Source organism: Mustela nigripes, chromosome 7, assembly GCF_022355385.1.
Source record: "Mustela nigripes isolate SB6536 chromosome 7, MUSNIG.SB6536, whole genome shotgun sequence".
Lineage (NCBI taxonomy): Eukaryota > Metazoa > Chordata > Mammalia > Carnivora > Mustelidae > Mustela > Mustela nigripes.
In genome coordinates, this window is record NC_081563.1 from 39,135,309 (window position 1) to 39,162,243 (window position 26,935).

A 26,935-nucleotide genomic window follows, 5' to 3' on the forward strand; every position below is an offset into this window, starting at 1 on the left:
TCCTGTAAACACCCTGCTTCCTGATACAGACAGTCCCTGATTTACATTCAACTTAGGGTTTTTTGAGTTTACCCTGGTGTGACTATGATATGGCTAATGATCCACAGCACGATCATCTCTTGAGATACTGGGCAGCCACTGTGAGCCTTGGCTCCATCAGCCACATGATCACAAGAGTCAACAATCAATACACTTACAGCCACACTGTACCCGTGTAAACTTTGTCTTTCGCTTCCAGTACAGTAGTCAATAAATTACACGAGACAGTCAATACTTGGCTATACAATAGACTTGGCGTTAGATGATTCTGCCCAATGCAGGCTAATGTAAGTGTCCTGAGCGCGTGCAATTGAGGCTGGGCTAAGCTATGATCTGTAGGTTAAGTGTTGTAGACACATTTTCCACTCACGGTGTTTTCAGCTCATGATGGGTTTATTGGGACATAACGCTGTCGTAAGTCAAGGAAGATCTGTATGGTTTCACGTGTGCTATCTCATCTCCGTGACATCCATCCAGAAAGGAAACTCAGCCCTTCATCATGTTCCTTTTGCACCTGTCCTGATTTATGAATTACTTTTTTTATTTTTTAATAAGTATATAATGTATTATTAGCCCCAGGGGTACAGGTCTGTGAGTCACCACCTTATACACTTATGAATTACGTTTTACGAAAGCATCTGAGGTGGTTGGGGAGGGAATTAAGGAAGGATGGTTGGGGATTCAGTTGACAGCAAATAAGCAGCTTCAAAAGCAACAGGAGTTTCCTGAAGCTCTCCGTGCCTTACTGCCACTGGGGGTGTCTTCGTGCCCATCACCCCACACCCACTCCCTGGTTCCCCTCCCACAGCACTGAGAGGGAGTTGGAGATAAAGAGCATGGCTCTCCTGCGGACCGATACACTTGTGTTAGCGCTGTGCTCCCCCGGCTTGTCTTCCTGTGGTCAGTGTCCCTGGGACGAGCCCTCATACACTCATGTGTCCCCTGACTCCTTTACAGCCAGAACCTGAGGGTTGCTGGGCTTCCAGAGCAGATGCTCTGGCAGCCCAGAATGTTGGCAGCTGAGTGAGTGAGTGTGCAGTCATCCTGGCGATCGTGCTGCCGGTAAGGACAGACAGGGTCCCTTGGCAGCGGAGAGCCCTGTCCAGGAGACAGAACCAATCTCCCACCGTCTACCCCAGTGCGGGCTGGAATGGCAGAACGGGACCTCGGAGGAAGGAGAAAGAGTGGACAGAGGTGGGAAGAGAGTAGCCGGCTCTCGGTCCCAGATTTACCCGCTGCCAGCCCTGTTCGCTGGAGTCTCATCTATGCACTTGCCTGGTTAAACACACACACACACACACACACACACACACACACACACACACACACACGCACACACACACACGCACACACACACACACACACCCTGATCCCGACTGCCCTGCCCCAATGATGCAGTGATGAGAAGGGCTGTGCCAACCTAATTTTCCATATTTCTCATTTTCCTTCAACAAGGAGATCCATGGCCTCATTATCTTTTGATGGTTTTTTGTTTACTGACCTATCATGGACACCTGCGAGGTGCTACGTATTGGGAATACCAAGGAAGAAACGAAGAAGAAAACATAGAGAAATAACCCCAGTAGGATCTGGACCATGGGTATTTACAAAGTGCCCTATGAGCCCAGAGGATTTCTAGAGGAGGTGAGCAAGTGGAGAAGGGGAGGGAAGGGCAGAGGGAGCAGCGAGAAAGCAAACATGGGGCATGGCACTCCCTGGATGAGTTTCGTTGGCCCAGCTGGGACTACCTGCTTCCTCTCTCCTACCTCGTCTCTGCCTCATAAAATACTTCTCACTTTCCGCACACCCAGTTTCTGTGGTTCCCACCTACCCTTCAGGAAGCAGTGCTGTGTTTGATACCCTTAAATGGAGACTGATGTTCACAGTGCAGAGCTTGGAATTATCAAGAGGAATCCCAGAATATGAAAGAGCACCAGGGGCTTAGGACAGCTTTGTAAATATTATGTTTGTGTAATGATAAAGATGGAAGAGATGGGGCACCTGGGTGGCTCAGTCGTTAAGTGTCTGCCTTTGGCTCCGGTCATGATCCCAGAGTCCTGGGATCGAGTCCCGCATCAGGCTCCCTGCTCCCTGGGAAGCCTGCTTCTCCCTCTCCCACTCCTTCTGCTGTGTTCCCTCTCTTGCTGTGTCTCTCTCTGTCAAATAAATAAATAAAATCTTTAAAAAAAAAAAAGATGGAAGAGATCATAAGGTTATGTAAATAAGGAGAAGTTTTGAGTTTAAAAGCATTCTTCGGCATTTTTCTTTGTGTCTAGATCTAAGCACACACATGGATATGGGCACACACATACGTTTATAAGCACACATCTCTGGGAACACAGTCGCATGCATACGTGTGCAGATATGCACACATACACATACACACACGCACATTTAACGGAGGATTGGCACATTAAAGGCTATAGGAACTTAGGGCTTTGCAGTTAATGGACAGCCACTAATGTTTACTGAATTAGAGCAAACCTCTGCTCTAATCCTGTTTTTTTATCATTGACCATTGCTCTTAGCAGTTAATGTTTGAACCTGGCCGTAAAGGAGTCGACAGCGGCTGACCTATGTCCGACATCCGAAGCGGAAGGAGCCCCCTATAAATCAGACCACACTGGGCAGCCCAGCCAGCAGAGCTGCCAATCCGCTTGGAGCCAGCCTTGTCGCCACCATGAACTTCTCCGGCAAGTACCAGCTGCAGAGCCAGGAAAACTTTGAGGCCTTCATGAAGGCCGTTGGTGAGTGCTGGGCTGGGCACCAAGGGTGGGGGTCATGGCGGCGAGGGTCTGGCCCTGTTGTCAGTGGCTCATCAGAGTCTTGATTCGGGGATGGGAGGAAGGTTCCAGGCTTTGCACAGACCAGAGGCCATGTGATGCATAGGATTTTTGTAGTCATTTGCAGCTTGTGCTATTACTCACTGGACAAGGCCATTCTATAGGCAATCTCTGCTGGTCCCTCACTGTGTGACCTCCCTCCCCCATTCACTCATCCATTCATTTGTTCGTTCATTCATTCATTCCTTCTTCTAACAAACGTTGACTCAGGCCAACCACATGCTGCTCACTGTGCTGGATGGATACCAGGGAGACAGATAACTTGGAAATGAGTCCCATTTCCAAGTCACAGTTTAGAGATGGAAAAAAAGTAGAGATGCAGTAAAGCATTTCCTAACCTCCTAACCTGACTCACTGCCAGACACTGTGCAAAGCCCTTAATATACAATACCCCATTGAATCGTCACCAAAAATCTCTGAGTTGGATAGTAATATCATTCCCATTTCACAGTCAAGACAGCTGAGGCCTAGAAAGGTTAAGTAATACAGACCAAGGTCACCCAGGTGGGAAGCATTTGCATTGGGATACGAAGTGGATACTGGTTCCAGAGACCCCACTTTACTCCTCTGTGCCCCCCCAGGGTCATGTGCAGAAGGATGAGGGGCTCATGGGAAGGCACAAAGGGGGGCTTGCTCACGGTGAAGGTGAGCCTCGGCTGGGCCTTGTCAGGTGAGCAAGCGGTCCCTAGGAGATGGGGTGAGGGAGCATGCTCCAGGCAGAGGGAATCCTATGAGGAAAGGGGCAGTGGGACAGAAGGGTGCCAACAGGGAAGAGTGTGGGGAAGACAGCAGAGGCAGAGGGAGGAGGACCTCCAGGGCTAGCCGAGAACTAGGCTCTTCTCCTACAGGGTGCCACGCCACCTCCGTTGCGAGTCCCTTACTCAGGCCATAGGACTCTCTACCCCTACTGCCAACACACGGGGCCCTCACTTCGTAGAACAGCATACCTGTGCCCTGAAAGGTGTAAAGGTCTGTCCCAGGGCAAGGAAGTCCCCCTGCACCTCGACAGCAGAGGCCGAAGGGGGGACCCGTGGCCACAGGATCGCCGGGCGCTGTCCCGGCTGGCCCGCGTTGTCCTGGCATATTATTGATAGCTCCCCCTCTCGCTCTCAGGAGGGACCTGGCCAGAACACAAACTGTGTGGTCACTCTGGGTGTGGAATGAAACACTGATACTCAGAGCAAAGTCTGGTGTGAGATAGAAGAGCGAGCGGGAACCAGGGCACTCGTTAGAGTAAAGGTTCCTCAGGACACAGGCGTGTCTTCTTTTATAACCCCCAACAGTGGACCGCCAGTTCAGGCCAAGTCAGGACACTGACCCTTCCTTTCAGAGGCCCAAGCCCATGTTGCTCACAGGACTCAGTCCGGGCCTCTGGCCTCTGGGGAGACACAGCCCCTCCCTGTCTGACTCCACGCCACAGAGTTTCTCTGTGACCGCCGCCCTGCAGCTCCCACCTCTGCTCATCTCTGAACCTCAAATGATTTCCACCAGGTCTGCCTGACGAACTCATCCAGAAGGGGAAAGACATCAAGGGGGTGTCAGAAATTGTGCAGAACGGGAAGCACTTCAAGCTCACCATCACCACGGGGCCCAAAGTGATCCAAAATGAGTTCACCTTGGGGGAAGAGTGTGAGCTGGAGACCATGACTGGGGAGAAGGTCAAGGTAGGAGGTGCCCCCTCACACCACTCTCTGCTTCTGGAACTTTCCCTGAACCTGGTCCTAGGGATTCATCCTGCCAGGCTCCCACCTCACAGTTCCCACCACGGATACCTTATCTGTGGCTCCACTTCTGCGGTAGGAGCCAGAAAGACCGAATAGCTTCAGGAACGAAGCTCCAGGGATGCCCTTCTTGTTGCGATGTCATCCTTGAGCCCAAAGTAAACCAGCCTTGCTGAGCCTACAGTTTCTGGTCATGGGCAGAGAATTCCTGGAGGAGGTGCTGGCAACACCAAGAACACCAGAATACCAAGGCCCTGGGCAGGCCCTCAGACCAAGCCTTCAGAGGTCACTGAGCCCCTGGCCTCAGGTACCTCATCTGTAAAATGGGCATAGCCTCCCCTCCCTGACAGAAGGCAGTGGGCAGGGCAGCATCACTCTGCTGGGCTGTGGCTCAGGGTGTGCCCTGAGAGCTGTGGAAATGGCCAGAAGATGATGGCAGAGAGATCAGAGGCAGTGGGGTGCCCACTAGAGACTTCTTTTCCTCCCCGGGAAACTCCACATGCCTAGCACAGCCAACACCACAGAGCAGCTGTCTTCACCCCTCCCACTCTCGACAACTTTGTGCCTTGGCCTCAGCGTGTTGGTCTTTTTACCTCTACTGACAGACTTTTATTTCTCCTTCCCTGGATATGACATTACAAGCCAGGAAATGTGTAATAAACTTTAGGAGGGAAATTCTCTTGATATGCCTGTAGGAAGGGGCAGGCCATTGTGGGTTTTACCACAGGCCTTTTCCAGTTGTCCATCTTGGAGGTACATTCTTAACCTTGTCCAGGTTCTTCTGTTTCCTGCTGGGTTTCTGCTGTCTCTTCCTGGATGCATAAACCTCGAAAAAGAGACCACAATACGCAATAAAATGTGCTGGAAGGAACACATACCACAGCTAGATAGGTGTTCTCCCAACCAGCTAGTGTTTGGAATTTTGCTATTCCCTCTGTTCATCAGTTGGAGAATTGGGATTTTCCAGTTTTATCTTAGTGCCTGCATTTGAGACCACTTAGGTGTCCTACACTCATTTCTAGTTCACGTACCATAAATTAAAAGTTTGATCAAAGGAGCCCTGGCATTTTCTTTAGCTTTTATTTTATTTTTTTAGAGATTTTATTTATTTTATTTGGCAGATAGAGATCACAAGTAGGCAGAGAGGCAGGCAGAGAGAGAGGGAGGAGGAAGCAGGCTCCCTGCTGAGCAGAGATTCCCAATGCTGGGCTTGATCCCAAGACCCTGGGATCATGACCTGAGCCAAAGGCAGAGGCTTTAACCCACTGATCCACCCAAATGCACCTCCTGTCTTTAATCCAGAGGACTGGGGTATGTAAGTGGCTTGGCTGTTGTCAGCCAGGACCTGGGGGGGAGGGGGGAGCCTGTGTTACAGGCAAGAGTCCTGCTCCCTCCCCAGACTTGCCTCACAGCTCATCTCTTCTCTCCCCTGCAGGCGGTGGTCCAGATGGAAGGTGACAATAAACTGGTGACAACCTTCAAAGGCATCAAGTCCGTGACCGAACTCAATGGCGACGTGATCACCAACGTGAGTTGGCACTCTGAGCTGGTGGCTCCCCATGCTTGAGGGGAAGGGAGAAGTCAGGGTGAAGTGCAGCTCCCCCACCACCTTTCCTGTGCTCGACCTTGGCTACCACTTACTGAGGACCCATGATGTACTAGGCAGTTGACACACATGATCTCTATCTTCCCACCACCCTGACTTTTCTAAGGGGGGAAACTGAGGCAACGAAGAGCCAGGAAATGGCAGAACGAGGGCTCCTCTGAGCGGGGGCTGTCATCCACAGCTGTGTGCTGTGCAGTCCTACAGGGAGCCACTCCCGTCAGAGATGGTGTGGGCTCATATACTTGGGACCATCTTGGAGTGGATGCGGGCTAGCCTCCCCCCTATTTTATGATCATAAAAATCATTTTATGATTTTTTTTTTACTTTCAGACCATGACATTGGGTGACATTGTCTTCAAGAGAGTCAGCAAAAGAATTTAAACAAACATCCCACATGGGATGGGTAAGTGGGTGCTTGGTACAGGGAGAGACAGGGTCCTTCAGAGCCACCAGCATGACCCACCTTTCTCAGTCTCCACCGCGATGGAGCCGTAAGGCTTGCTCACGGGCTTTTACAAGGAGAATCATATTCAGAGCAATTTTACGGTAGCTTATGAGGGGCACTCTCCAGATGGGCAATCCTCCTTGGTGCCTGGGAGTCGGCCATGTCCTGTCCCTGATTTGGGGGTGAATAGCACAGTGTTTCTCTAGCAGAAGAGGAGGGTCCTCTGGATCCTTTTTGCCCCCAGAAAGTGCTTTGGGGAGTAACAGAAGGCAGAACGCTACCCAGGGGTCTGTCACACCACTCCTTGTTCAAGTGGGAAAATCCCTCAACTAGGGGGAGTGTGAAGGTCAGCAAGGAAACATGCTGTCCCCACCCCTGCCAGGCACATTCAGAGCACAGCAGGAAGGAGGTACCGGCAGGGTGGAGGGAAATGAGCCTGTCCTGGTCTCAGTCCCGGCCAAAGTCCTTTGATAGGCTTTTTGTCTGTTTGGATATGCGTTTGATAGCTCCCCTAATCTTCCCCTCAGCTGTGAGGGAGGCAGGATGAGGGATTTAATAGGTTGACCTGTCCAAGGCCATCCGGCTAATGAGCTATAGAACCAGGGTTCAAACCTAGATATTTTCATTCCATTCCATTGCTGTTGAAGCTAAAGGGCTCCTTTGGTACATAGTAGGCACTCAATGAAACTTCGAGAAATTGGATTGAACTGGACTCATTTGGACGGTCTTGCTTTCACAGCCATCGATATAGAAAGGCATTCACTAAAAGGCAGGACAGTTCTTCATAGGAGGAAGTGAAGTGGGAAAGACTTGGCATGGGATTTTAGAAAAGATCGCCCACCCTTCCTCTGATCTAACAGAAAACAGAGAAATCTTTGGGTTGTTTCACATGCTAGCATATTTGGGATGATTTTGTAGCCTTCATTACCTTGTACAACTGAACATCAGATGAACATTTTATGATGTTTTTTTTTTTTTTTTTTTTACTTTCAGACCATGACATTGGGTGACATTGTCTTCAAGAGAGTCAGCAAGAGAATTTAAACAAGTCTGCACTTCATATTCTTTTACTGTGTAAAATTAATGTAATAAAGCAAACTTTGTTTTAAAAAAATATCTTTTCTTCTTGATGGCTTGTCAATGATGGTGCTATTTGTATCAATGGGCCCTGATCACCTATGTGTATATTATTTTATTTTTTATTATTTATTTGACAGAGAGAGAGATAGAGAGCACAAGTAGGCAGAGCAGAAGACAGACGGAGAGGGAGAAGCAGGCTCCCTGCTGAGCAGGGAGCCCGATGCGGGGCTCTATCCAAGGACCATGGGATCATGACCTGAGCCAAAGGCAGACACTTAACCATCTAAGCCATCCAGGTGCCCCCCCGCCCCGATCATCTATATTTTTGTATATCTTGATGATCTGTATGTTCTAACCTGCTGGGTCAGGTCCAAAGGGTGATCCTCACCCTGAAAGCAGACCCCAGGCTGCCCACTCAGGTTATCCTACAAGAAACACGAGATGTGGCTGTGAAGCCACCCTGGAATGACCTTTCCCGGTCAGCCGTACAGGCAAGGAACTGGATGCCCCCCCCACCCCATCTACCAATCTCCATGAACAGCCATCTTCTGTAAAAACAGCACTGATCAGAATGCTTCCTACAACATTGCCTAGCACATTAACAGTCAAACTCCTAAACCTTCAGATCTCTCTAACAGGGGTTGGGACTCTTCTGCTGTAAAAAGCCAGAGAGTAAATACTTTCAGTGTTGTGGGCCATCCAGTCTCTGCCTCAACTCCCCAGTTCTGCTTTTAGAGCACGAAGCAGCCACAGGCAATATACCAGTGGGTATGGCTGTGTTCCAACAAAACTTTATTTATGGACACTGACATTTGAATTTCATGTTATTTTCATATGTCATAAAACAGTTTCTTCTTTTGTTTTTTTTTTCAACCATTTAAATACTGGATACCATTCTTAGCTCACACATCTTGTAGAAACAGGTGGCAGCTGGATCTGACCCACGCATTGTAGGTTGCTGACCCTTGCATGATTATAGCCTGTCCCACCCTATCTAGCTGCAACCTTTTCCACTAAACAACTTCTCATTCCCCCAGCAATTTAACTGCTGCCTCCTTCAAGAAGGCTTCCTAAATTATACCGCTGAAAGTGCTCTTTCCCTCTCTCTGGCATTTATCAGCACAGCTCTATTGGATGAAATTCTTCCTGCCTTGCACTATCCATGTATCTACCATAAGTTTTCCCTCCTTCTCCTGTGTGGAGCAGGGTCTTGGGAAAAAAGGGGAACCATAATTTGGGGTACTAAGGCACCCTTAAGGAAAGAGTTTCAGAGCTTCAGTAAGAACTCAGAGATAGGGGATACAGGGGAAAAATCCTATAGCACACTACAACATACCATGCACAAAAATAAATTCCAGATGAACTAAAGAACTAAGAAAATAAATGGGAAATATTAAAAATAGATACTGTAGGTAAACAAGTATATATCGATGTATAGACCTTCTTAAAGAAGGTGCAAAAACCACAAAGGAAAAGATTGATTCATATTATTACCTCAAAAACAAAGTTTTGCATGAAAAGAGACACTATAAACATAGTTTCCAAAAAAAGCAAAAAAGTGGAAGAAAATACTTGTGATTTACTTAACAGAGGTTATCAAAACCAGTAAGAAGCCGAGCAAGTCAGTGGGAAGTGGGGTGAGAATATTAATGCGTAATTCACAGTATGAAGCAGGCTGCGTCTCAAAGTAATCAGGGAGGAGGGAGGTAAGATGAGATATCGTTTTACAAATAAAACTAGTAAAAAGTGAAAGGGTTGATAACAGGGAGTGTTTGGAAGGATATGAGGAATGACTCTCCCATCAGTGGTACAGATGAAAATTGTTACAGCCTGTGTGGTGTGCCATTTAACAATACCCACTAATATTTTTTTAAAAGACTTTATTTATTTATTTGACAGACAGAGATCACAAGTAGGCAGAGAGGCAGGCAGAGAGAGAGGAGGAAGCAGGCTCCCCACTGAGCAGAGAGCCTGTAGAAACATTCCCAAAGCCTCCTCCTAACTGAGATCTCCTGGGAACAAGTCCTTTTTGGAGAGGATTGTTTGTGTGTTTATACCAAAAAATAAATTTAATTTTATGCTGCATTTGGATTTTGTATAGGTGCCCAGAGAACTTTGGGCCTGAAGTCAATTTTAAATAAATTGAATAAACAGCTGTTGTTTAACATCAGTTAATCAGTTAATAACATCAGTTATTTTTGCCTTGACCCCCCTCCCCTCCTGACCCTGCTCCCTTCTCTCCACCTGTCCTGTGGGCATCCCAACGACAGAGCACACTCTGTACCTACAAGTGCTCATTAATTTGTAAAGAGCCAGTTTCGGCATCTATATTCATGCAAATGTAGACTTTTCCAATTATCTTCTTCTTAAAAAACTAATTCCCGTTAGGGTAAAGAAAGTGATTTGGGGGGAGTGTCTAACTTAATCAATATTCAATCTTCATAGTACTTTTTCTATATATACTAGAGGCACACTGGCCATCCATGATTTTCTAGGATTTCATGGAGCCAATATGGGGTAGACATGGAGAAATCAAATTAAGTGTATCTTCTCCACACAACCTGGCCTCATTCAGTCAAATCAGGACTGGGCAGTGCTAAGCTCTGACAATGATTCCCCTGGAGACTTGCGGTCCTGGGAGGTGGAGATGAATCCCTAATCCATCATGGCAACAGTATGATCCCTGCTGTGATCCTAGTGGGTGCAAGCTCCAGACATTTTAGCTGACTCTCAAAGTGTTCAAGGATGTTTGCCTGGCCAGGAAGCATGGTATAAATGGCGACTTGGCAAAAGATGAGGCAGAGAAAGGACACAGAGTCTCTTTCGTGAATATTCTTTCACGCTGGTTAGCAGTCTGGACTCGATCCTGGAGACAGTGGGCAATCACTGAAGATATTTTATCTTCAAGAATAACATAATACTAAATGCATTGTAGAGAATTATTCTGGCCATGGGGTCAAGGACCAATGAGAAGGGTCAAGGCTGAATACAGAGGCTCCATTAAGAGACTGTGGCAATGGCCCAGATGAGAGATGTGGGGGGTTGAACCAAGGCACTGCCTGTGAGGTAAGAAGCGCATTGGACGGATATATGTCAGGGATGTATCAGCAGGAAATAAGCCTCACTCAAAAGGGTTCTCCTGATGAGAATTTAAGGGAGGCACTATTTACACAGGTGTGGTTTGAGTAAAGGGAGCCCACAAGGTAGGTGAGGCACCCAGGGACGAGCAACCACTGAAAGCCATTACCAACCACAGGCTTGAAGGCACTACGTGGGGAACTGCTTTACTTGAATTCACTGAGCACTGGAGCCACTGGAGAGCTACCCAACAGGAGCTGAACCCTGGATAGGCAGAGCGGGGGCAGGAAAGGGGGGTTGCTATGGGGAGTAACATGCCACCTCTCCATCCTTCCGTCTTCCCTTCTTCTACTGGGTCCTCCCATGGGCTGAACAAGAAAGCAGAGATCAGCCTTCTGGGCACAGAGCAGGGCAGAGATGAGTGGAGATGAGATGTAAGATAAACAGAAACAAACCAGCACAGTGGGAACTCCTTCAGTCCCAAATAGAAAAAATATATATATACTTACTTAGGCTAAAATTAAAGTCGGGTGGGGTGAAGAGGGGGTTCACTGACTCAGAAGTGGAAAGAACAGGTGGGTCCAAAGTCTTACAACAATGTTACCAATCGTTCTCTTGTTATACCATTCTTTTTCTCTCTGGACGTATTTAGGTTCTCCCAGAACTTTCCAAACAGCAGTGAGTACCACTAGCAGCACCTCCCAGGTCACACACTGAGAGCTGTGTTCCCAGAGAAGAGCAGGGACTCTCCCTCCTCCAATTCAGAAGGGCCCTGCCAAGAGCCCAATTGCCTAGCTTGGGTCGCATCCAGAGGTATGCGGGAATCAGCTAGAACCAGCTCCCAACTTAACATACAGCTCGGTAGCTTCAGTGTTGGCCCTGGTGAGGGTATGTATGTATTTCATAAAAATCAGCACGTGTCACATATCTGGGCTCTTCTCAACACTGTTATTAAATATTTGCCAGCACACCCATTATGGGTCGGGGAATGCTGCCCCACCATAGGTCCAGGCTGGGTCCTCAGCCAGCCTGTCCTGAGCAACCTCCTGTGACCTGTGCAGAGCGGAGTCTCTAGAGCCTGAATCGGTACTGTTTTCAGAATTGGAGAGATGCTGGGCTGAAGAGACTGGCTCAGAAGCCCGTTACAGGGGGTGAAGGAGAGAGAGGCCCCTAATGGCTCAGTGGGTTGGGCTCTGTCTTCAGCTCGGGTCATGATCTCAGGGTCCTGGGATCGAGCCCGCAATCGGGCTCTCTGCTCGGCGGGGAGCCTACTTCCCCCCTATCTCTGCCTGCCTCTCTGCCTACTGTGCTGTCTGTGAAATGAATAAATAATCTAAAAAGTAATAATAATAGCCCAGATCTTGGGGAACTAGGTGGATGCTGGTGGAGGTTTGGAGGGAAATGATAAGTTCAGCCATGAGCAGTATGAAGGGCCTGAACACCTACCATTGTGAGCAAGACAAAATTTCCCACAAGAAACACACCCTGACATGCCAGATGGTGCCTAAGGAGGAAGAACCAGCCTATGAGGCTAAATGTGAATGCCACGGAAGGACACAAACCACACATCTGGAATGCTCTCTGATGCTTCAAGTTACAGGTCCCTGCACCGTCCCCGGCTCTCTGCCATACCCAGGAAGGTGCCTGGTCTCTAGCGGGATTCCACACACACCACACCTGCCTGGGACAGGCGGGCAGAGGAAGGCGGTGAGACAGGACTGAGGTTCACTTAGTGAGCACCTACAACCCCTATCTTGGTGAATGAGGAAGAGGAAGCAGGCAGATTGCACGTGGCTGCAATGTGATGCAAGGGAGGGAAGACTCGTTAAGGTAAAGACCTTGAGGTGGGGAGATTATCCCGGCTCATCCCAGTGGGCCCAAAGTATCCTGGTAAGTAAAGGAGGAAGGCAGGAGGATCAGAGGAGGAGTGATGAGGCTGCTGACCGGGCCCACAGACCAAGGAGTGTGGGCATTCTCGAAGAAGTTTCTAGAAACTGGAACAGGCAAGAAACAGATTCTTCCCCCAGAGTCTCCAGAAGGAACCAGCTCTGCTGACACCTCCATTTTAGCCATGTGAGACCCATTTTGAACTTCGACCTCCAGAACTGTCAGATGATAAATCTGTGTTATTTTAAGCCACTGAGGTGGCTTAAAACAACAACAACAGGCCACAGGCCCCTAAGGACATCTGGGAAACCATAGTCCTGTGCCTTGACCAGACTGTTCTCAGATCAAGCGGAGCTGGGGTGCTGACGAGGAGGACGAGTTCATGCCAGATTATTGACCACACGTGCCAGCCCCCGGTTGTGCTGTGTGTGGGGCTTCTCCAAGACTGATGACGTACTCCTGGGGGCCTTATGCAAACGTATTGGGTGATTTGTAATGCAGGACCAGGAGTGGGCAAGGGAGCTTCCAGAAGGGCTGTTCATCCTCGTGCCCTGGATGTTACCACGTGTTACCATGTGCACACCTCGGGCCGGGAGCTCGCACCGCTGACTGCCCTCCTATGTGTCGTCATTCTCTCTGCTGTGTGCCCCAGCTCTCCTGATTCCCTCCTGCACCCTTACAGAAGAAAACCCTGAGCCATTGGCCCAAGCTGTGGCTGTATCGGGCCCTAAATACAGGGGTCTGTCGACACACTGGTGGTGCAGTGAGCGGTGGCCTAGTCAGAAGGGGAGGAATCAGACAGAGGTCCTAGATTGTTTAGTCATGGTCCTGGGGCACAAGCTTCAGAATGCAGATTTCACCCCAGGGTTAGGAAAGATTTCTTTAATGGCATTTTTAACTATTCGTTCTGTTACTTCCATGTAGCAAACTCCATTTTTATAGATGGACAACTCCCCAAAATTCATGTGTTCTTCTAAAGTTAAGCCGATTGCCCCAGTATAAATATTCCCACCATGGCCAACATCGAGCTATCAACGTGATGGTGCTGAATGCGGAGTCTGGAAGAGAAGGGCACAGTCGGCTCTCCAGAGCTGGCCGCCCACTGCTGCTCCTGTCTGCCCTCCACCTTCACCTTCTCTGCAGGGGGAGGGATCCTCGACAGAAGCATGGCTGGAGTGCCCCTGGAGCACTTAGGATGGGCCAGGCATTGTTCAAAGGGCTTTCACAACAGCAAATCTGTGTGGTAGGTAGAAATGAGGAAACAGGCCTGGGTGAAATCACCAGTCCTACATCGTCATCCCGCTGACATCAGGAGAGCTGACATAGGAACGTCACTGGTCTCAGTGTCCATAATCTTAAAAGTATGCTATTCTCTAAAACTGCATTGTCTATTACAGCAGCCAATAGCCACATTGTCTATTTAAACTGAAATGAAGTATAATTTAAAATTCAGTTCCTCACTTACACTAGATACATTTCAAGAGCTTAGTCACATGTTGTGAGTGGGTACTATATTTGATGATACAGACACAATATATTTTCATCATCACAGAAAGTTCTATTCGACAGCACTGCTCTAAATAGACTGTCACAAAGAAAGAAGCCACACACATTTGCTTGGAAATACAGATGATTTAATGGCCTTTGTTGACTGCTACGACATAAAAACTCAAAATATGCAGTTTTATGTTTCTTCTGCTCTGAAATAAGCAAGTTCATTCACTTATTCATTCACTCAACACACATTAACTGAGCACCTACTATATTCCAGGACCCAGGCTAGGTTCTGGGGATAGGAAAAAATTAAAGGGACACGGCTTCTGTTCACAATCTGATGGAGGAGGCAGATAAGTAAAAAGGCAACTGTGATGCCATGAGGAGAATGTTCTGGTGGGGGGTTTGAAGGTGATATCAGAGACTCAGACAGGCAGGCAGCAAAAGCTAAGGCCTTGGCGAAAGGCTTCACTGAAGGGGTGATTTCCTAACTGGATGTTGAAAGAGGAACTGGAGTTGGCAGGTTACAGATATTTTAGATAGAATGGTTCAAAACTCAAAGAGAGGCCCAGGAGAACATGAGTCACTCAGGGACCCAGGAGTGAGCAGGTCAGATTGGTGTCTAGGATGCAATGGAAGTGAGAGACTAGAACAGAAGTCGGGTGTTCCTGGCAGGGTGTTGAGGGACAGATGTGGGAGAGGGGACAAGGGAAAGAGAAAGAGTTTCAGTTTGGATGTGCCAAGTGTGATGTGCCTGGAGAACATTCGAGAGAGCATGTGGGGCTGGAGCTCCTGAGCAAGGCCTGGGAAAAGGGAGTTAAGAACATCAGCCTCAAGGTAGTGATTCAACAAAGGGCCTAGCCGGGCTCATGCAGGGAGTGTGTGCAGAGTGAGATAAGGACGATCCAAGAGTAACGAGAAAGAACAAACCCAACCCCAGGAAACGCCAATGTATCGGTGGCAGGCAGAGAAACAGGGTTAGGGAAGAAGATGGAGAAACCACGGACATCAGAGGATCATCACAAGGAAATGATACCCAGAAATCAAGGGTTGGGAGTGTCACCTGATGCAGGGAAGCCAAATACGGACGAGAAGCTACCCTGCCAGAGGTGACCTTGTATGAGCCATATTAGTGGAGTTCAGGAAGCCAGCCTGCAGGGGGTTCAGGAAGAAATGGAAAGTGAAGAAAGGCAGATAATAACTATGAGAGACAAGTCCTTTAAAAAACATACTCAGCTGTGAAGATTATGATCCAAGAATCCTCAGCATGTTTGTTTATGAGGAAGGCAGTGGATGGAGGAACAATCTGGATCCAGGGTGGAGAGGGAAATACAGGTGAAGTAAGGCCCGAGGACTTCAGAGGAGTCCAGGACACAGGTGGAGAGTTAGTTTTGTGGGAGGAGAGGGGCTCCCATTCCACTGACATGAGAAAGAGGGAAAGAAGGTCAAGACAGACAAGACGTGCATGAATGTGGGAAGAGAACTGAGGGCGTCCAATCAGAGACCTCTGTTTCTCTACGAAGCGGGAGATGAGCTTCTGCTGAAAGCACAAGACTAGACGGCAGAGGTGAAGGGCTGAGATAGTTACTGGGCAAAAGGGAGAGAGAGCCAATGAGGGGCACATGAAACACTTCCAGGCTGCACCCAAAGGCCAGCTGAGGCTGGCAAGGAGTGTGGAGAAGTGCTTGTGTTCAGAGAGGTACACAGAGGATGGTGACAAAGAAGAGAAGAGGCTTGGAGGGCGGCTTTACAGTAAGGCAGGAGAGTGATCATTTGAATGTGCTCTGGGTTCCTGGGAGAATGCTGGTGCCATCTCTAGGCCTATTAGAATGAAGGCTTGGAAGACTGCCAGTCTTCCTGTGAAAGCTTCTAGAGAAGGGGATAACCTTGAAGAACAGTTGAATGCCAGGCATGAGTATTCTGCAAAGAGGTAGCACACTCACAGAGCTTTGGACCAGTTTTTGGCATATTTGAAGAGCCATTGGAGAAGTTAAGAGGGAGGCAGGAGGTGGTTCTGAGGATGAAGTGGGAGATGGAGGAACTAACATTTGAGGCAGAGGTGACAAATATGGGGCTTGGTGGGATCACTTCAAGATGGTAGCTAGAGCTCTGGGGTCATGGTTTGGAAAACTTGGTGACAACCCCTAATGGACAGCTTTGCTCCAGGATTCCCCTAAAACATTGGTGAGAATTCTAGAACTCCAGAAGATAACAGGACAACTAGATTGGCTGATTCCAAGACCCTCACTCTTGGGTGGAAACCACAGCAACCTCTCGGGACATGATGGCAAGTGGGTCACATCACCAAGGAGATCCTAACCTAGGCATGCAGAGTCTGGATTAGACACTCTTCCTGGTGAGAGAGCAGAGATCCCAGGGCATGGGCAGTGAAAGAAATTAAGCAAGGGAAATCACAATTATTCCTTACTAAGAACAGAAATTTACCGAGGGCCTATGATGATGTCTAAGCTGGTAAAGACCATCCAGGCACATGTAAGCAAATAAAACTCTCCAAAACCAATTCTGCTGAACCCAAGACCCATCGCACAAGTTTCTCCCTCAGCTTCATCCTGCTACAACTTCAATCCTACTTGGCCAATGGCCAGGAAGATCTCAGATATTGTCCAAGTGGCACCCACATCACAGGGAATCAAAGCTTGGCAGTGAAGGTGAGGGAAGGAGACATTTTCTGGGTATTTTAGAAATAGTTTCCGAATATTACTTGCAATCCAGACCTTAAACTGAGGAATCCAGTGGCTAAGGCAAAGGCACACCTCTTTCTGCATATTCACCTCATTCTCATATTTACTAAGAGGTTTTGATTCTCCAAGTAGAACCTAAATGGTCCAAACATGGCCCCTTCTTCATAGTTCCATGCTAACTAACCTGAGGAAGCCCGATGTCACCCATCCTCGTCGGATAAGACCTGAGTAATCCAGACCCTGAATGAGACCAGCAGCCCCAGAGATAATGCAGATCAGTGAGCAGCCTCCTGAGGCTCCAGGCCCCTGCCACCCTCGCCTCAAATGTCACCTCCTCCATGATGCCCTTCCCAATGCATACACACACTCCCACATACCAGACATATGCCCTCCACTGCGCCCTCCATACGGTTTACCGCTGCATTTATTACACTTTGCTTTAGCTGTTTACATTTCACTTCCCCAGCTACGCTTGAAGCTTCTTTATCCCTAGGGCTTTCCTCCCAATAAATATTGGTAGGATAAGCCGGGCCAGGCGGGGCTCGGATAGGGTTCAGCTGAACTGAACTAAGTTTAATGAACCAAACTGACCTGAGAACACAGGACAGTACATTCCCACAGCAACAAGAGTGAACATCCTCATCCAGGGTCTTCCCAGAAACCCACTCCCTCCAGAATGTCTCCCCAGTTCCCCAGGCATGGAGTCCGCCCCCACCAAACAGGGCCTCACTGCTTCTTATGGAACAGAGCCAGGGTTGGCTCACTGCTCGGCTCGGCCATGACCTGCATGGGCTGGTTGTTCAGCGCAGCCTCGCGCATCTTGTGGTACATGAACTCGTTCTGGCGGAACATGCGCAGCTCCATCTCCGTCTGCACCCGCATGGCCTGTGGGACAGAGATACGCCACATACAGTGACAACAGGCCATAGGGACATGCTGGCTTCTGACCTACCTTGGTCCTTTCGTAAAGGGCAGACAACAGAGTAAAGGACTCCCAGTCACTGAGATTCAGCTGCACGCGCTCAGAGGACACACTCACACACACTCAAACATACTCACATACAGACACATACAGTCATACACACTGACACAGACACAGACACACACACACACACACACACACTCACTCACTCATCCTCTGGGAGCTTAATGTCCTGGGAGTGGGCTTGGTTTGTTAGGAAGAGGGAGTTAGACGCCTGAGAGAGTCGCTCGAGGGAATGTTCTTGGCAAAGAATGCTTGTTTGCAGGGACGGACCAGAGGGGACCTAGATTTGAGCCCTGGATCCTGCACACAGGTCCCCACTAACATTCTGGGACCTTAGGCAAGTGACAATCCCTTCAGGGTTCAGTTTCCTCGTACATAAAGTAGGTGAGATTCCTTCATACTTCACAGTGGACCAGGAAGAGTATAGTATGTGACATACAGAAAACCCCAGGCTCCCACATTTCTATTCAAGCACTATTTCTCAGGCATCACTGAGGGGCTGAGGATACAGCAGTCAAGCTTAGTATACCAGGCATAAAGTTAGTCTTCTCAGACATTTTATGACACCAAAATCTATCCTCTTTCCCTGTACTGTACTGACTGAGGACAGTCCTTTGAAGTCCATCACCCTCAAACAAACCAGCCCTTCAAAGCACAAAGGAAAACAGCAATTATTACGAGCATGCCACTTGCTAGGCACTGTTCTGAGTGCTTTTCATACATTAACGCATGGAACCCTTATCACACCCCTACCCTTTTGTCCATTTTACTGCTGAGAAGACTGAGGCGCACACATTCCATGTCTGCACTCACACAGCTGGAAAGGAGTGAAGCTGGAGTTTAATCCCAGCAGTCTGACTCTAGAGCCTGCGCTCCCCTGCTCCACTCTGCACAGCACATCTTGCAAGGTACAAGGGTACACACACACTGCTGGGTGGGCTTTCTCTGTCCACGCTTGGCGCATCTCTGGCTTCGAACCTCAACTTTGCCATCCACTTGCCATGGGACCATGGCCAGGCTAGGCCCTTCCAGGAGCTTCAGTTTGCTCAGATGTAAAACAAGGCAAGTGGTCTAAAGCATTTCTGAATTTCCTTCTGCTCCAGTGGGCAATCTATGGACTTTCCAAAAAGCAGAGTCTAGAACCCAGCTCCCATCTGTAGAGAGAGCTCGGACCAGAAAAGGAGGCCCAATCCAGACATGCTACTTGCCTCTAGGTCCTTGGTGATTGGGTGGGAGGGTCCGTGGGTCACCAGGAGAATGGCGTAGGCTTTGCAGATCATCCCGTGCCCTACCTCGATGTTACCAGCATGCCAGTTGGTCAGCCCTGCCCGCATCACAGCCATCCCCAGTTGGGCATTATTGGGGTGGTAGAGCTTCCTGTGGGGACACAGCAAATAATTGTCACAGATAATCCCAACCTTCCTTACCTCTGCACAGCATCTGACAACTTACCAAGTACCCTCATTGACTTGGTCCATCTGCTCTCCCCCCAGCACCGGGAGGCATCTGTAGCCCATGGAGCAGGGACTGAGCCACAGAGAAGGGGAGAAGTTACCAAACACCCCGTACGGTGAGGCTTGTGGGAACTGAGACTCTGCCCTGGGTCATGAAGCCAAGTCCTCATGGGCAAGAGTCAGGACTCCACACGGGAAAACAGGAAGAGAGGAGCTCTCGGGGACACCCCAGCCCTCTTCCTGGAAAGTGGAAGTTCAGGGGAATAAAAAGAACTTGAATGTCCTTCTTGGGACAGAACTGTATTCTCACCTCCTTGGCACCCTCCTAATAGTTTTAGCATATTGCACCATTTTCCTGGCTTTTGTTTATGAATAACATACTCGCAAAAAAAAGGGAACCTGCTTGTGCCAACTTACTCATTTGGCCAAAGATACAAAGTCACATGCCAATGTGGACATGGAAGGCAAGAGAAGACATTGGCAGAGAGAAGGCAGGGGCTCTGCATTTTATAATGTGAAAGCAGGCTTGGCTAACACCTCTTCTATTCATTCATTCATTCATTCATTAATAAAAGAAAGGTTGCCTATGCTGACTGCTGGAGAGACAAACCTTTCTGAGCACTTAAATTAAGTGGGACTTAGCCTTAAGAAAACCAAAAGCAGAAGCCGCTGCCCAAGTGATAGATGAGCTGGAGGATGTGGGAAAGACCAGAGATGACAGATAGGTTTCATTGCAGGTACCAGCCCTGAAGATCTGGTTATTACTACTCAAAGTACTGCGGTAAAAATGCTCAGTCGTAAAGATAGAGAGAACCACAATCAATTACTGATGCCTGGGTGAGTTACAGGAAGGGGAAGTAGCAACGCGTGTGCTGTCTATTTGCCATCCCTGAAATAGACACATTCCAGGGTACTTTCTGAGACCCAGCACTGCTACCTACATATAGCCATCCACCATCCTCCTGGCGTAGATGGAGGCCTCCTCGAAGGCCTGGAGGTAGGAGAGGACCTCGGAAACAGTGCTCAGCATCCGCAGCGTGTAGAGATTGGTGTCGGCAAACACTGGCTCCTGCTTCTGCAGGCACTCCCGGCATAATTTCACAACCTGGAGGAGACACAGGCCCCGTCCGTTACCACTGCCCTCACGCAGGGGAGCATCACCATAACCCTGGACACCCCTTCTTTTAAGGCTCAGGACATTGCTGACAGGGGTGGAAAAGCCCAAGTTTGTGATCTGAATAACAAAACGGTCCTATTTTGCTACGAGTGGGGATGAAGAGGGTAACCGTGGGAGATGTGGCTGACATGGCAACAAGCAAAGAGAGGTGTTCTCATGATCAGTAGGGAGCAGAGAGTTATGAAAGGGAGAGACTGATGGACTGATTGATTCTCACAACAGTACAATGACATAGATACTACTAATAGTCCCATTTTGCCAGATAAGGAAACTGAAGCACAGAGAGGGTAAGTACTTGGCCAAAGTCACACAGGTAGTAAAACATGGAGCAAAAATTCAAACTAAGCAGTTATGCTTTATCTTAACAACCATTCCTGTGATTCTCCACCCCGGTGGGGCTCCGGAATTACCTGCAGACCTTTTTAAAAACGGCATGGTGTGTGGGCCCTACCCCAGACCAAGTGAAACCAAGTATCTGGGGCTGTGTGGAGACCGGGTCGGGGGTGGTCCCAGGCATCCGTAGTTTGTACAAGCCCCTGAGTGGTCCTTATGCACAGTGAGGCTGGACAATCATTCTCCGAGGAAAGTGTACAACATGAGTGGCAGAGAGGCTCCCAGGAGGCCAGGAGACCCACCAGGAGGGTGTCGCATTGGTTCTGGTGAGGAATAAGACACGCCTGACACCAGTCAGCTCAGTGTCAAGCTTTCCTGCCTGACTCATGTGTCTACACAGGTTTAGGCTGACCCTACAAAGTCAGATGGTCTCTGGATTTTAGTTGCTCATTGTTCTCTTCTTGCCTTGCCACTGTCATGAGAGAAATGCCACATGATTTCTTCCATTTCAAATGAGCAGAAGCTAAACTTGCTCTGAGATTCTCCCAGTCCCATGAGGCAACTGAGTCGGGGTGTGACAAAATGTGGGCCCACAATCCATTCATCTCGAAGACAATCCTCTTCAACCCATGGGGCCAGTGTCCAGCCCTCCACCTGGCCCGGCTTAGTTTGCAAGGAAGAGGAGAGGGAACCACCGCAGTCCTCCTGGTTGCTCCAGCCCCTATGTCAGGCCTCCGACACAGGGTTTCCACATTGTACAAAAACACCCATTGATGTGACCATCTCCCCACCTGACAGAACTCCCGGGAAGCAAGGAGCAGATCTGTGTTGGTCACCCCACTAAGGGCTCAAAAATGTGCAATGATGGGGCGCCTGGGTGGCTCAGTGGGTTAAAGCCTCTGCCTTCGGCTAAGGTCATGATCTCAGGGTCCTGGAATCAAGCCCGGTATTGGGCTCTCTGCTCAGCGGGGAGCCTGCTTCTCCCCCACAACCTCCCGCCTGCCTCTCTGCCTACTTGTGATCTCTGTCTGTCAAATAAACAAACAAAATCTTTTTTTAAATGTGCAATGAATGAGTAAACGAGGAGGATGAAGATAAAGGACAAGCAGACAGAAGTGAACACACATTCATCTCTCACATTGCCACCCCTTAGTGGTTTCCAAGCCCAGCTACATGCCTGAGATGTTTAAAAAGCTTGGAAACGAAATACTGATTCGCAGTCTGTTGCAGTCTGGATGAATCAGAGGGGGTGGGACACAGGACTGTGCATTTCCAGCAGGCTGCCCTGGTGACTTTGATGAAATGCTCTGCAGGTCAGTGTTTACTTGGGAGGGGGGAGAGGGGGTGGTTTGTCTCAACTTTGGGTGACTGTTGAGATCACTTGAGAGCTTTAAAAATCCTGACATCTGGGTTCCACCCCAAGAGATTTTGATAAAATTGTCCTGGGTTGGTGTCTGCGTATCAGGACTTTTCCATGATTCTAGTGCACAGACAGTTAATAAGTCTGCTTCTTTGAGAGCCAGGACTGAATACTCAGTAGAGACTGAAAACTGTAGCCAGGACATGCATTCCATTATGAAAAAGCAAGCAAGCCACTGCCACTCCATTCCTCCACCTCTGATGCCAACCTGAGCTATCACAGATCCCCCAGGGACATTTGTCAGGCTGCCTGTGCTCTCCCCAGACCCAGTTTCAGTAGGCTGAACAGTCCCTGACAACATACCTCGAGGAGGCTCTGAAGACAAGAAGAGTCACAGTCCGAACCAAGTGGCATCCTCCAGAAAAACAACCTGCTTGGTCGTCTCCTCATCTCCACCCGACTCCATCTCCCCCCACCCCCCACCCCCCACTGCCCTGCTTACCAAGGAACCTTTTTGCTCTTTTCCCCATCCCATCCCTATAAAAACGGATTCTTACCTCATGGTACAGACCCTCAGAGCGAGCCTTGTCAATTTTTTCCAGGGTATCCTTGGAGAATTGTATCATCTCCTTTACCACTTCCTGAGACGGCTGGGAAAGAGAGGGACGATGAGTTAGAACCCCCCTTCACGAAGCAACCCATTGCATCTCTGCAGAGTCGCCATCTTTGACATTCAGTGTCGTGCAAGATGGAGGCCTTCCTCATTCTGAATGCTTCACTTCCATACAGGAAGCTCCAGATTCCTACAGCTTTTGCAGCTCCCTCATCAAGCTTCTGACTCAGGGACACTTTCCACTGACCAAGCCCCAGAGCCTTGCTGGCAGCCAGTCGTTCCCCACCTTGCACTCTCGCCTGGGTTTTTGGACCCCAGGGCCGAATTGGACCTTGAACTCTGTGGTATTTTCTCTGGCATTTTGGATTTTTAGCCTATCACCTGAATATTTCCCATTGTTCCTCATCACTTCAAGTCAACCACATATGCCCTTGCATTTTAGTCTTTGCTCAACTCACCGATTTACATACTGACCAGCACAGAGCTGAGGACTGAAGCTTAAGGCTTGACCAAAAAGAATCCTACTCCAGTTTGCCACTGGAATTTATTAAAAGGAGGATTTGTGGCTGTGGGCATTCAGATCCTTCTGAAGTATCTTAGCATCCAGTTCCTAGTTCTTTGTCTTGACCAGGTTATATCATAAGAGAGTTTGTCAGCTGTTTCTGTGAAATCTGGATTCATTAGGCTTATAGCGTTTACCTGAGTGGTCTAGTGATTTTTTTTTTTTTTTTAAGATTTACTCATTTATTTGAGGTGGGAAGGGACAGAGGGAGAGGGTGAATGAGTCTTAAGCAACTTTGTGCTGAGCAAGGAGCCTGATGCAGGGCTCCATATCATGACCCTGAGATCCTGACATGAACCGAAACCAAGAGTCAGATGCTTAGTCAACTGTACCACCCAGGTGCCCCTCTAGTGATCTTACTTTTTTAAAAGATTATTTATTTATTTATTTATTTATGTCTCAGAGAGAGAGAGCGAGCGAGGGCGAGTGCACAAGCAGGGCAAGAGGCAAAGGGAGAAGCAGGCTTTCCACTGAGCAAGGAGCCTGATGTGGGACTCAGTCCCAGGACCCTGGGATCATGACCTGAGCCGAAGGCAGACACTTAACAGACTGAGCCACCCAGGTACCCCCTTAATGATCTTATTTTTAAAAGAATGAGGTTTTGCTTTTCAGGGAAAGAGGTATCTCAATTAAGAAGCCCATGAAGGCATCACAATTTTGAAGAAAGGAATGTCAAACTTCTCAATTTCCAAAGAAAAAGTTTACTTGCTGTGCTTGTCCATATGAGAAACTCCTTTCTGGAATTAACTTTTTCTTTTTCTTCCCCCCGCCCCCGGTTTTTTTTCCTTAGGCATATCTGATAAAACTTTTTTCCAAAATGAAAATACTTCATTATTCATTTGGATCCCACAAAACTGATAGATGGAAACTGTAAAAAATCAAAACATATGAAAAAAAGTAGGGAATAAAAATAGAAATTCCTAGAATCCACTCCACAATGACCACACCATTTCGAGGAACATTTTCCAATGCATACATATAGGCATAATATTTAAAATATTTAACAACTGGCCAGGAAAGGCACTGACCAATCAACAGACACTGACCATAAACAGGAAGCATGTCGATTACGGCCTTATCAGCACCTACTGGCTGAACTGCGTTCCGTAGGTGTACACAGGCATGTGTGTATATGCCAACAGCGCAGATAGTTCTTCCAACTGGAAGTGTACCAGATTTCTGTCAATAGTCTGTTCTTTCACTCAGTAGGTATGGATATTTTCCCATACCAATATAAAAACACATTACCACTTCGATTAATTGTAGAGTTTTCCACTGTATAAAGCCAAATTAATTTACTTAGCCAGTTCTCCAGTTTTCAAAATTTCTCACTATGAGGAACTGAGTCAGAGGTTTCATTTAGATTTTCTGCCTACATTGTTTTGTGAGGTCACCTTCACCACACTATCAAAAAGTAACAGGAGGATGGGCATTCATCCCCTTAAAAACATACTCCCTTAAGAGATGGAGACCGGGATCTTCCCTCAGCTTCCCAGGTGTCCTGAGCCAGTGTGGCAGGGTCCACCTTATAGTACGAGAGGCCCTGGCCAGGACGGCTTGCTTCTGGGTCAGGATCTCCTAAAGGAATGGACTTTCTACTTAGGCCTCTCTTCACCTCACCTACTCTGGCTTCTCTGAAATTCTTGTCCCTACAATTTTGACTATCCTCTTTTCCCTCTGTACCTGGCCTCCTTGGAATCCTGCACATCTACCTGCCCTTGTCACACGGCCTGACTCCAACCACTTAGGTAGCCACCGCTGCTGTTACTTCTGCTCACAGGCCTCACTCCTGATCTCACCTTTGTCTCGATCTTTAATATGGCTGAGATTTCTGGCTTCTGGTTATCTTCTGGTCCCAGAGTGCTACTTAGTCTTCTGTAGACTTGGGCCTTGTCTTGGTTATAGACAAGTCATTTTGGTGCATATTCACTTTCCTAAACTCATTTCAATCAAGCACATAAGTAAAAGGGTGTCCACGTCTCATCTGGTTGTACAGAGCTCTGTAACTGGTAGTCTAGAAGTATAACACTAGTCTGCCAAACCTAGATTTTTGGTAACATCCATAGCTTGTTGCCCTAACAGTGGCTCATAGGTTCAATCTAGTTTATGACCACTGGTCTCTAATCTAAGTTCCATTATCTTTAAAATTCAAAATTCTTAGTGAATCTTCTGTAGTAATTGATAGCTTGCAGGGTAGAATTGGAGAATACCAAGTGGTCAGATGTTAATAAAAAGTCTTGTTCGATTGACGTTGAAAGGAAGAGTGTTACTTCAAGCTCTGGAAGTGAATCAAATTTTTTCAAAGAGGCAACTGCCAAGATTCTCAAAACAACCTGGCTAGAAGCTTGTTAATTACATGTGCAACATGTGATAAAGCTATTCTGAGAAAGGAAATGGGGCTGTTCCACTTGGCTCCACTTTTCAGAGTAAAGGCAAGAGGAAAGCATGATCCACAGCTAGGATTTAAGGAACCCTATAGAGAGAGACTCCCCTCCCTATAAACACAAAATAAATAGACAACCAGGAGGGAAAGAGTAAGGAACTGGAGCAGGGGGCAATGACAGTGGAAGAGGAGCCAGAGGAAGACTAGAGGAGAAAGGGGAGGAGTCAGCAGAGGGGGAGGAGTCACTGAAGGGAGAAGAGCTAGAAGAAAAAAGAGGGACGCTGGTTCCCCAACCTTGAAAAACTAGTACCTTCCTATTGTGAAAACAAGGGGTGAGGGCTGGGGAGAGAGAAAAGAAAAACCCAAGCAACCTAAACAGGGAGGTTCCAAAGCTACAGTTGAGGGGAATGTTTTACAATGCAGTGTTATTTTCTCATTTTTAAAAATATTTGGTTTTTATTTTTATCCAGGTTACCACATACATTTAACTTCGGAAGGGAGAAAAGAGTCTGGTTTCTTAACAAAAAATTAGGTAATGGGGGGGCACCTGGGTGGCTCTGTGGGTTAAAGCCTCTGCCTTCGGCTCAGGTTATGATCCCAGGATCCTGGGATTGAGCCCCGCATCTGGCTCTCTGCTCAGCAGGGAGCCTGCTTTCCCCCTCTCTCTCTTCCTGCCTCTCTGACTACTTGTGATCTCTCTCTGTCAAATAAATAAATAAAATCTTTAAAAAAAAATTAAGTAACTGTGGGAGCAAGTTATGAAACAAATACCCAGGGCCACACATCAGGAAGGAAGACTGGCTGTTTTGCAGATAAAACACATTTTCCCACAGGTTCTAGAATGTCCAGGCGAGGGTGGACACAGGAGCTTATTCTTTCCTGTAGCTCCTATGGTACTATGTTCCGTGCTCTGCATACACATACCAGTATACATTTCCCAGAATATAGAACGTTTGATTTGTGAAAAACAAAAATCCTGTATTGGGGCACTGGGTGGCTTCATCGGTTAACCCTTTGCCTTCAGCTCAGGTCATGGTCCCAGGGTCCTGGGATCGAGCCCCACATCAGGCTTTCTGCTCAGCGGGCAACCTGCTTCTTCCTCTTTCTCTCTGCCTGCCGCTCTGCCTACTTGTGATCTCTGTCTGTCAAATAAATAAATACAATCTTTTTTTT

The 26,935-nt window shown here is 48.1% G+C and overlaps 2 protein-coding genes across 3 annotated transcripts in view; one reads left to right on the plus strand and one right to left on the minus strand.

The window, feature by feature from the left end:
- Positions 1-2,610: 2,610 nt before the first annotated feature.
- Positions 2,611-7,770, plus strand: FABP1 (fatty acid binding protein 1). The gene is made up of 5 exons (XM_059407732.1): positions 2,611-2,786; positions 4,374-4,546; positions 6,039-6,131; positions 6,540-6,612; positions 7,648-7,770. The coding sequence occupies exons 1-4, from the start codon at positions 2,720-2,722 to the stop codon at positions 6,588-6,590; spliced, it is 384 nt and encodes a 127-aa protein (XP_059263715.1). The 5' UTR covers positions 2,611-2,719; the 3' UTR covers positions 6,591-6,612; positions 7,648-7,770.
- Positions 7,771-14,317: 6,547 nt separating this feature from the next.
- Positions 14,318-26,935, minus strand: part of SMYD1 (SET and MYND domain containing 1) — a 41,537-nt gene continuing 28,919 nt past the window's right edge. For both annotated transcript variants that reach the window (XM_059405646.1, XM_059405645.1), the window contains 4 exons: positions 22,762-22,854; positions 20,276-20,439; positions 19,089-19,257; positions 14,318-17,780 (listed from right to left, as the gene is read on the minus strand). In XM_059405646.1, coding sequence (XP_059261629.1) covers positions 17,622-17,780; positions 19,089-19,257; positions 20,276-20,439; positions 22,762-22,854 — 585 coding nt within the window. In that variant the 3' untranslated portion in view covers positions 14,318-17,621. The remainder of the gene's footprint in view (positions 17,781-19,088; positions 19,258-20,275; positions 20,440-22,761; positions 22,855-26,935) is intronic.

Bases quoted from the DNA above. Each gene is read 5' to 3' on its own strand.
- FABP1 (XM_059407732.1), top strand. From the start codon at position 2,720: ATGAACTTCTCCGGCAAGTACCAGCTGCAGAGCCAGGAAAACTTTGAG. The intron at 2,787-4,373 runs GTGAGTGCTGGG...GATTTCCACCAG, and splicing joins GGCCTTCATGAAGGCCGTTG to GTCTGCCTGACGAACTCATC. The intron at 4,547-6,038 runs GTAGGAGGTGCC...TCTCCCCTGCAG, and splicing joins TGACTGGGGAGAAGGTCAAG to GCGGTGGTCCAGATGGAAGG.